The 11,145-nt window shown below is 44.9% G+C and overlaps 1 protein-coding gene across 1 annotated transcript in view; it reads right to left on the bottom strand.

Annotated features, from left to right (window-relative positions):
• Positions 1-543: 543 nt before the first annotated feature.
• LOC137372355 (zinc finger protein 229-like) overlaps positions 544-11,145 on the bottom strand; it is a 17,326-nt gene continuing 6,724 nt past the window's right edge. The window contains exon 2 of the mRNA XM_068036244.1: positions 544-3,186. Within this exon, the coding sequence (XP_067892345.1) occupies positions 2,110-3,162 (1,053 nt within the window). The 5' untranslated portion in view covers positions 3,163-3,186 and the 3' untranslated portion in view covers positions 544-2,109. The remainder of the gene's footprint in view (positions 3,187-11,145) is intronic.

Here is an 11,145-nt window from a genome sequence, read left to right as displayed (position 1 = left end):
CAGAACGTAAAAACCTAAGAGTGCATCAGCAGATAAGGCTAAAGGTTGTGAAAGTAATAAGAGAGAATTAAGGTACTGTTATCTGAATGCATGCAGCATTTGCAACAAGGTGGTTGAACTGACAGCACAAATAGAAGACTGAAAAAGGAATTAGACTGTTAGATGAAAAGGAAAACGTGCAGGGTTACAGGGAGAAGGCGAGGGAACGGAAATTAGTAAATTGCTCTTTCGAAGAGCCGGTGCGGACACGATGGGCCGAATGGCCTCCTTCTGCACTGTAACAATTCTGTGATTCTGTAATATTGTTACAAACACGTAGTTAATTTAATTTTTTTCCCTCTTACCAGATTTCCCTGTTTTTTTCAACCACCTGTCCGTTACTAGATTAGTGATTGGATTTCATTCCCTCCCTTAGACCCTAATAATAAATGACTGCTTCAGCAACACGGATTTTAAAGTTAAACAAAGTAGTAGGGTTTATTAACACATTCTTAAACTCGGAAAGGGGTTTAACTTTGCCATGCACGCTTACAAACATTCAGGGGAAGGTTAAAGACATAAAAAACGGCAAGGACATTTATTAAATAGAAACTTATCTTAACTATTAGCTAATATGGATTTCAGTTAAAACTAATGTCCATGAATATCATACAAAAAATGTGTCCAAAAGTTGGAGGTCACCGATTAGAAATGCTGAATAGAGGAGGAGCTGTTCCCTTGCAAATTCCTATTTCTTTGCACTCTCAACAGTAGTAATGGAGACAATTAAATTGCTGAACTCACCTTATTTTAGGCAGAGAGAGAATTGGTAGAAATCAGACTTTTCTGTTGTTACTTGCAGCTTGTCTTCGGGATGGTTTGTTTCTTGTTAGATTTTTCAGTGTGGCTTCTCTAATTTTTTTTCTTGTTGAAAAGGCCTAAGACAGAAGTCTATGCAGCTTTAAGACAGGCTGTGGCATCTTGCAGGGAGATGTGTCTCTAGCACACGGCAACTGTATAATAGAGGACAGGCTGTACTCACAAATGGTTACGATAGTGCCGGGAGGTGGAGTTGAGGTAGAAGATCAGCCATGATCTTGGTGAACGGCAGAGCAGGCTCGAAGGGCCAAATGGCCTCCTCCAGCTCTTATTTCTTATGTTCATTAAGCCTCAGTCTAGTTCCTCTCAAACTTCTGAGTGAGTGAATTAAATCTTTCCTGACAAATCACCAAGATTACAAGTCATGCCCTAAACATCATTTATTAGTAACAAATCACAACTTAGTTAAATCTGGGCACACAGACACTTTATAGACATGTATAAACACATATCAATGTAATCAGAGTTATCCAGCAGTTGAGCACCAATAGAGAATATTTCACAAAACAAGTAACAAAGGTTAAACAGGCTTGTCAGTGATTGACTGTAAATCAGCACTACCGGATGCGGAGTATTAATTACAGCAGGGACTGACGTCTGAGGTTATAAATTGATGAGTTTACTTTAAGAGTAATTCCTTCAATATCTGACAGGTTAACAGCTGTGAACAGCCCATCTATCAAACAGCTCAAGTCTGCTTGTGCTTACAAACATTCAGAGCTTAAATAGCCTCATTCTCGAGCTAAAGAAGACTTCCTCCTGTCAATATGGAGCTGCAGGATTGGCCTGTGATCTGTTTATTGTTCATCTTTTTTTCAGTACATTTACTGAGTGGATTTAAATTTAAAATGAGGTTTACAGACATGATGGTCTACTCACACATGAATGAGAGATTCTGTGGGGCACATGCTCAGTCCAGGAGGGGCAACTGACATCAGAAATAAACCCCAACTGTAATAATGAACATGGTTCAGTCCTGGACGTGATTAACAGCAATAACAACAGCAGGATCCCACTCCTGTAATCATCTGGTGTCTCAGCAGGTCAGATGACTGAGTGAATTCCTTCCCACACAGGGAGTAGGTGAACGGCCTCTCCCCAGTGTTACTGTGCTGATGTACAGTGAGGCTAGATGATCACTTGAACCCAGTCCCACAGTGAGAGCAACTGAATGGTCTCTCGTCAGTATGAACATGTTGATGGGACATCGGGTCCCAGGAACTTTAATGGTAATTCCCACAGTCTGGACATTTAAAAAGATTTCACCCCAGTGTGAACTCGCTGGTGTCTCAGCAGATTGGATGAAATAGTGAATCTCTTCCCACACACTGAGCAGGTGAATGGCCTCTCCCCGGTATGAACCCGCTGGTGTACAGTGAGTTCAGATGATCGTCTGAACCCAGTCCCGCAATGAGAACACCTGAACGGTCTCTTGTTAGTGTGAACATGTTGGTGGGACTTCAGTTCCTGAGAACTTTTATAGCAATTCTCACAGTCTGAACATTTAAAAGGTTTCACCCCGGTGTGAACTCGCTGGTGCGTCAGCAGGGCGGATGACTGAATGAATCCCTTCCCACAAACAGAGCAGGTGAATGGCCTCTCCCCAGTGTGCACTCGCTGGTGTACTGTGAGGTCGCCTGATCGCCTGAACCCAGTCCCGCAGTGAGAGCACCTGAACGATCTCTTGTCAGTGTGGACACGTTTATGGGACATCAGTTCATCTGAACTTTTGTAGCAATTCCCACAGTCTGGACATTTAAAAGGTCGCTCATCAGTATGAACTCGTCGGTGTGCCAGCAGATGGGATGAACGTGTGAATCCCTTCCCACACACGGAGCAGGTGAACGGTCTCTCCCCAGTGTGAATACGCTGGTGCACAGTGAGGTCGCCTGATCGCCTGAACCCAGTCCCACAGTGAGAGCACCTGAATGGTCTTTCATCAGTGTGAACACGTTGATGGGAAATCAGTTCCTCAGAACTTTTATAGCATATCCCACAGACTGGACATTTAAAAGGTTTCTCCCCAGTGTGAACTCGCTGGTGTGTCAGCAGGTGGGATGAAATAGTGAATCTCTTCCCACACACGGAACAGGTGAATGGCCTCTCCCCAGTGTGAATGCGCCGATGAGTTTCCAGCTGGGATGGGTAATTGAATTCCTTCTCACAGTCTTCGCATTTCCAAAGCTTCTCCCTAGTGTGACTGCACTTGTGTTTCAACAGGCCAGATGATCGGCTGAAGCTTCGTCCACATACAGAACATGTGTACGGTTTCTCCACGCTGTGAACAGTGCTTTTTGCTTCCATGGTCAAAGGCTCCCTTCTAATACCCTGTAAAATGAATTAATTTAAAACATGAAAATGGGAGTAAGAGAGATCCCACAAAACACAAAGACAGGTTGTGAAATTGAGTTGAATGAATCTGGTAATTAGTGGGGTCAGAACAGAGAGTGGGCGTGCTTCAGGGTCTCCTAGTGACCAGGAAAGAAACATTGATTTTAGACTGTGTTTGCTGACAACGCAACCACTAGATGGTGCAGTACTGGCACATGTGCAAAAGCAGCTTCATCCACTGAAACGTCTGCAATGTCTCAGCAGTAATTAAGATGGTGCTGCTCAATTTGTCACAAAAAAAGCACCTTAAAGCCAAATAGAGTGATAGAGTTATACAGCACAGAAACTGGCCCTTTGGCCCATTGTGTCCGTGCCAGTCATCAAGCACTTATCTATTCTAATCCCATTTTCCAGCACTTGGCCCACAGCCCTGGCTATGGCGTTTCAAGTGCTCATCTAAATACTTCTTAAATGTTATGAGGGTTCCTGCCGCTACCATTCCTCTCTTAAATCCTCTCCCCTTCCCTTAAATCTATGCCCCCTGGTTATTGACACCATTGCTACGGAAAAAGTTTCTTCCTATCTATGCCCCTCATGATTTTGTATACCTCAATCAGGTCCCCCCTCATCTGCTCCATGTATGGGAAGAGATTCACTATTTCATCCCACCTACTGACACACCAGCGGGTTCACACTGGGGAGAAACCTTTTAAATGTCCAGTCTAAGTAAAACAACCCGAGCCTACCCAGTCTCTCTTCATAGCTGAAATGCTCCAGCCCAGGCAACATCCTGGTCAATCTCCTCTGCACCCTCTCCAGTGCAATCACATCCTTCCTATAGTGTGGTGCCCAGAACTGTACACAGTACTCCAGCTGTGGCCTAACTAGCGTTTTATACAGCTCCATCATAACCTCCCTGCTCTTATATTCTATGCCTTGGCTAATAAAGGCAAGTATCTCATATGCCTTCCTAACCACCTTATCTACCTGTGCTGCTGCCTTCAGTGATCTATGGACAAGTTCACCAAGGTCCCTCTGTACTCCCTAGAGTCCTACCATCCATTGTATACTAGCAGAATGAATAAGGGGGAACCAGTGGATATGGTGTAGTTGGACTTTCAGAAAGCTTTTGATCAAGGCCCACATAGCTTACTAAGCAAAATTAAAGCACATGAGATTGGGGGCAATATATTAGCATGAATTGAGGATTGGGTAACAGGCAGAAAGCAGAGAGTAGAAATAAATGGGTCACTCTCGCGTTGGCAGGCTGTGACCAGTGGGATACCGCAAAGATCAGTGCTTGGGCCCCAACTGTTCACAATCTATATCAATGATTTGGATGTGGGGACCAATTGTAATATTTCCAAGTTTGCGGATGACACAAAACTAAGTGGGAATGTGAGTTGTAAGGAAGATGCAAAGAGGCTTCAAGGGGATTTGGACAGGCTGAGTGAGTGGGCAAGAACATGGCAGATGGAATATAATGTGGATAAGTATGAGGTTATCCACTTTGGTAGGAGGAACGGAGGGGCAGAGTATTTCTTAAATGGTGAAAGATTGGAAAATGTTGATTTCCAAAAGGACCTAGGTGCCCTTGTTCATAACTCACTAAAAGCTAGCATGCAGGCACAGCAAGCAACTGGGGAGACAAACAGTAGGTTAGCCTTTATCGCCAGAGGATTTGAGTACAGGAGCAAAGAAGCCTTGCTTCAATTGTATAGTGCATTGATGAGGCCAAACCAGGAATATCGTGTGCAATTCTGGTCTTCTTGCCTGAGAAAGATATACTTGCCATAGAGGGAGTGCAGCGGAGGTTCACCAGACTGAATCCTGGGATGGTGGAATTGCCCTATGAGGAGAGATTGAGGCGACTGGGCCTGTAATCTCTGGTGTTTAGAAGAACGAGAGGTGATCTCACAGAAACTTACAAAATTCTTAAAGGGGTAGACCGGATAGATGCAGAAGGGGTGTGTCCCCTAGCTGTGGGGTCTAGAACCAGGGGACACAATCTCAGAATAAAGGGCAAGCCATTTAGGACTGAGATGAGGAAGGAACTTCTTCACTCAGAGAGTGGTGAATCTTTGGAATTGTCTGTCCGAGAGGCTGGTTGAAGCTCAGTCACTGAGTAAGTTCAAGACAGAGATCGATAGATTCCTAGGTGCTAAAGACATCAAGGGATATGGGGATAATACAGGAATATGGTGTTGAAGTAGACGACCAAACATGATCGTGAATGGTGGAGCAGGCTCGAAGGGATGAATGGCCTACTCCTGCTCCTATGTTCCTATGAGAATGAGAAACTTACAGGCTTACAAACAAGAAGTGGGTGTGGGACTCTTTCGAAGAGCTGACACAAGCACAAAGGGTTGAATGGCCACCTTCTATGCTGTAAGTTTCTATTATTCTAGGAGTTGGCCATTTACCCCCGCAAGCCAGTTCCACCATGCAATGAGATCATGGCTGATCTGTGACCTAACTCTATATATCTGCCTTTGCCCCATATCCCTTAATATCTTTGGTTAACAAAGATCTATTAATGTCAGATTTAAAATTAACATTGATCTAGCATCAACTGCTATTTATGGAAGCAAGTTCCAAACTTCTAACACACTTTGCATGCAGAAGTGTTCCCTAACTTCACCCCTGAAAGCTCTGGCTTTACATTTTTGATTATGCCCCCTAGTCTGAGATTCCCCAAACAGTGAAAATAGTTTTTCTCTGTCTACCCTATCAGTTCCAATTTATATCTTGAAAATTTTGATCAAGGTACCCCTTAATTTTCTAAATTCCAGGAAATACAAACCTCATAGTAAGGTGATGCATTTTGGTAGGAGGGATAGAGAGAAGCAATATATCTTTAACGGTGCAATTCTAAACAGTGGGCAGGGACAGAGGGACCTGGGGGTTCATGTGCACAGATCTTTGAAGCTGGCAGAATGTATGGAGAGAGTAGTTAGTGAAGCATATGGGATCTTGGGCTTCATAGAGAGTTATTAACTACAAAAGCAGGGAAGTTTTGCTGAACTTAGATAAATCTGTTTCAGCCACAATTAGGGGCTTTGTGTATCTCAGTGCTTTTCCAGTCACACAATTAGGAGTACTTCATCCAGTTCTGCTCACCACATTTTAGGATGGACGTGAGGGTCTTTGTGAGAGTGCAGAGGATTTACCAGAACGGTTCCTAGTATGAGGGTATTGAGCACAAATATCCCTACCCACATCAATGCAAATGACAAGGTTGAAGCAGTTGCATCCATCTTCAGCCAGAAGTGCCAAGTGAATGATCCACCTTGGGCCTCCTCCTGAGGTCCCCAGCATCACAGATGCCAGTCTTCACCAATCCAATTCACTGCACGTGATATCAAGAAACGGCTGAAGGCACTGGATACTGCAAAGGCTATGGGGCCTGACTATATTCCGGCAATGGTACTGAAGACTTTGCTCCGCGCACCTAGCCAAGCTGTTCCAGTACAACTACAACACTGGCATCTACCCGGCAATGTGGAAAATTGCCCAGGTATGCCCTGTCCACAAACAGCAGAACATATACCACCTGGTCAATTACCGCCCTATCAGTCTACTCCTGATCATCAGCAAAGTGATGGAAGGGGTCATCAATAGTGCTATCAAGCGGCACTTGTTCAGCAATAATCTGTTCACTGACACTCAGTTTTGGCTCCCCCAGGACCACTCAACCCCTGACCTCATTATAGCCTTGGTCCAAACATGGACAAACAGCTGAACTCCAGAAATGAGGTGAGTGTGACTACCCTTGACGTCAAGGAAGCATTTGACCGAATATGGCATCAAGGAACCTTAGCAAAACTGGAGTCAAGGGGAATTAGGGGGAAATCTCTTTGCTGGTTAGAGTCATATTTAGCGCAAAGGAAGATGGTTGTAGTTGTTGGAGATCAAGCATCTCAGCTCCAGCATATCACTGCAGGAATTCCTCAGGGTAGTGCCCTCAGCCCAACCATCTTCAGTTGCTTCATCAAGGACCTTCACTCCATCATAAGGTCAGAAGTGGGAATTTTGCTGATGATTGCACAATGTTCAGCACCATTCACGACTCCTTAGATACCAAAGCAGCCTGTGTCCATATGCAGCAAAACCTGGACAACATCCAGGCTTGGGCTGATAAGTGGCAAGTAACATTCACGCCACACAAGTGCCAGGCAACGACCATCTCAAACCAAAAGAGAATCTAACCATCTCCCCTTGACATTCAATGACATTACAATCGCTGAATCTCCCACTATCAACATCCTGGGGATTACCATTTACCAGAAACTGAACTGGAGTAGCCATATAAATGATGTGGCAACAACAGCAAGTCAGAGGCTGGGAATTCTGCAGCGAGAAACACCTATTGACTCCCCTGTGCCTGTCCACCATCTACAACACACAAGTCAGGAGTGTGATGGAATATTTTCCATTTGCCTAGATGGGTGCATCTCCAACAACATTCAAGCTCGACACCATCTAAGACAAATCAGCCCGCTTGAATGGCACCCCATCCAACATTCATTCCCTTCAAAGTTGGAAAAACTCGGATTGTTTTCACTGGAACGACGGAGGTGGAGGGGCGACATGATAGAGGTTTACAAAGTTATGAGCGGCATGGACAGAGTGGATAGTCAGAAGCTTTTTCCCAGGGTGGAAGAGTCAGTTACGAGGGGACAGAGGTTTAAGTTGCGAGGGGCAAAGTTTAGAGGGGATGTGCGAGGCAAGCTTTTTACACAGAGGGTGGTGAGTGCCTGGAATTTGCTGCCAGGGGAAGTGGTGGAAGCAGATACGATAGCGACGTTTAAGAGACATCTTGACAAATACATGAATAGGAAGGGAATAGAGGGATATGGGCCCCGGAAGTGCAGAAGGTGTTAGTTTCGGCAGGCATCAAAATCGGCGCAGGCTTGGAGGGCCAAATGGCCTGTTCCTGTGCTGTACTGTTCTTTGTTCTTTCTTTGATCCACCACCGACGCATAGTGACAGGAGTGTGTACCATCTACAAGATGCACTGCAGCAACTCACCAGGCCTCCTTCGACAGCACCTTCCAAACCCAAGACCTCTAACCACCTAGAAGGACAAGGACAGCAGATGTATGGAAGCACCACCACCTGCAAGTCCCCCTCCAAGCCACACACCATCCTGCTGGGTCAAAATCCTGGAACTTTCTTCCTAACAGTACTGTTGGTGTACTTACACCGCAAGGACTGCAGCGGTTCAAGAAGGCAGCTCACCACCATCTTCTCAAGGGCAATTAGGGATGGGCAATAAATGCTGGCATAGCCAGCGACACCCAAAGCTACAAAGTTAGGTTGGAGAAGCTGGGGTTGTTTTCTTCCGAGGAAAGATGTTGCAGGGAAATCTCACAAGATCACAACAGGTTTAGATAAGGTAGACAAAGAAAAGCTGATGGTACAAGGTCTTGGGGACACAGATTTAAGGTTTTGGGTAAGAGATACAGAGGGGGATGTGAGGAAGAACTTTTTTTATACAACGACTGGTAGTGGGCTGGAACTCGCTACCTACGAGGTTGGTGAAAGCAGAAACAATGAATGATGTCAAAAGGAAATTGGACAGGCACTTGAGGGAAATAAACTTGTAAAGCCATGGGGATAGAGCGGGAGATTGAGACTGACTAGATTGCTCTACAGAGCAGGCATGGACTCAAGAGGCCAAACGGCCTCCTTCGGTGCCATAATGACTAAGACTCATTTGTGTAATCTCCCCTTGTTATTTAACCCTTGGAGTCCAGGTATTGTTCAGGTAAATCTGCGTTGCATTCCCTCCTAGGCCAATATATCCTTCCTAAGGAGTGTGCCCAGAACTGAACACAGTACTCCAGGTATGGTCTAAACAGGGCTTTGTGTATCTCAGTGCTTTTCCAGTCACAATGTTACTTCAAATCATTTCCACAGACAGAACAAACAAACCTTTTCCCTTCCACATTCAAAGACCGATCATATTCCGGACCTGTTGAATCGAGTTTCTGTCAAATCTTGATGTGAAGCTTGGTTTGAGCTTCATGTCTGCAAACCTCCCCTTCTAAGCCCCTGTTAAAGGAATTTACAAAAGCCATCACTGGCAGTCTAGGATAGGAATTAAACAGAGACAAACATTTCCCTTGGTTTGAGTTTGCACTGTGTAAGCCCTTCCCTTCTAAGGCCCTGTAAAAGAAGTTTACAAAAGCCATCACTGTCAGTGCAGGATAGAAATTCACAACATTCTCTGCTGCTGTTTCCTGGCCGAGGATGGCCACACATGCACCCTGCTGCAAAATGCTCTCTAGAAAGATGGTGACAAGTCGAGGGACCTCCTTGTGGACTTTTCCTGGGCCTGGCCAAAGTGCCCATCAACAGGTCCAGGCAGTGGGCAGTCGAGGAGCTGGGACAGCCAGACTGTCGGCCTCTTTTCTGTGGCTAGGTCTGCACCTGGAGGTCCCTGGAGAGGGAACACGTGCTATCTGCCAGTAAGCCTGGGCCCCTCTGCAACAGGTTATGAAGTTGCTTCTTTTTTTTAAAAGTATTTTTTAAGGACTCAGATTTAAATTGCAGAGATGGATTCATTGGAAGGCTGAAGATTTCATAAATGCTGGACTTTGCCTTTTCGTTGACAGTTCACTGAAAGATGTTGTTTGAAAAAAAAACCTGTGCTAGAAATCACGTGCTTTCTGCTCAGTAAACAACAGAAACCTTAATGACCTGGGGGAAGATTTTTTACAGAGAAGCCGCATGTCAAGGTTTATGGAGGTCAGGAGGTTGAATTTCTGTATTGGGGTTTGAATATTGTTTTCAAGTCAGTTGGGGTGTGAACTGTTTTAAAAAGCCAGTTGGTATTTTGCCTGCCAAGGAAAAAGAAACCACCCAGCTCACCTCTTTCTCTATCACTGAAGAAACCCTGCAAATATCAAGTGTGGGACAGCAAAAATCCCTGGTGCTGCATTTCTCCTGAGAGGCTGGAAAAACCTGTTAAATTAATTCTCAACAGCGCCTGAAAATAACTGCTTTAGAAAAAATCCCAGTGACCCAGCACTGTATACTTGGATACCAGACCAAAAAGGACAACTGACTTCCTTCCATAATTTTTCTTTTTACTTCAAGAACTAGCACGTATTTGGCCAAAGTATTTTTTTGTTGTCTTTATTTGCAACAGACCTCTGCAGAAAGAATTTCAGTATTTTTTGTGCGTGTGTGTCTGGGGAACTTAAACAGCAAACTTTCATATTTCAATCTGATTGTTAATGCTTTGCTTTGTTACTGGATAACAACAAAATTATCAATTTATTAAGAAACCTGGTTGGTATATTTTATTCTGAGATAAAGAGTAGAGCAGGGTTGTCTACCATACAGCCCACAGGCCAGGAACCAGCCCGCCAAAGGTTTCCATCCAGCCCACAGGTAAAACTGTGTGCCTGTGTGGAGTTTGCAAGTTCTCCCTGTGTCTGCGTGGGTTTCCTCCGGGTGCTCCGGTTTCCTCCCACATGCCAAAGACTTGCAGGTTGATGGGTAAATTGGCCATTAGCAATTGCCCCTAGTATAGGTAGTTGGTAGGGAAATATAGGGACAGGTGGGGATGTGGTAGGAATATGGAATTAGTGTAGGATTAGTATAAATGGGTGATTGATGGTCGGCACAGACTCGGTGGGCCGAAGGGCCTGTTTCAGTGCTGTATCTCTAAACTGTACCTGGCACTGTTTCTCATCCTCACCGGAGTCCATGACTGCCAATGGGAAATATCCCTTTGTGTTCTTCTGGCAGAGCAGCCTTTTTAAATACATCGCACTATCAGTTCCACAGCTGCTGAAGCAGGAACGCACTTCTCAACTTGGGACAGATTCGGGCTTTTGAACTTGCTTTTAAAAGCATAGAAAATAGGAGCAGGAGCAGGCCCTTCGAGCCTGCTCCACCATTCATTATCATGGCTGATCAAGGCCGGAAAAACCCAAATCTGTC

Source organism: Heterodontus francisci, chromosome 7 (assembly GCF_036365525.1).
Source record: "Heterodontus francisci isolate sHetFra1 chromosome 7, sHetFra1.hap1, whole genome shotgun sequence".
NCBI classification, from domain to species: domain Eukaryota; kingdom Metazoa; phylum Chordata; class Chondrichthyes; order Heterodontiformes; family Heterodontidae; genus Heterodontus; species Heterodontus francisci.
Note: the sequence above shows the minus strand (reverse complement) of the source record. Positions and strands in the feature narration are given on the sequence as shown.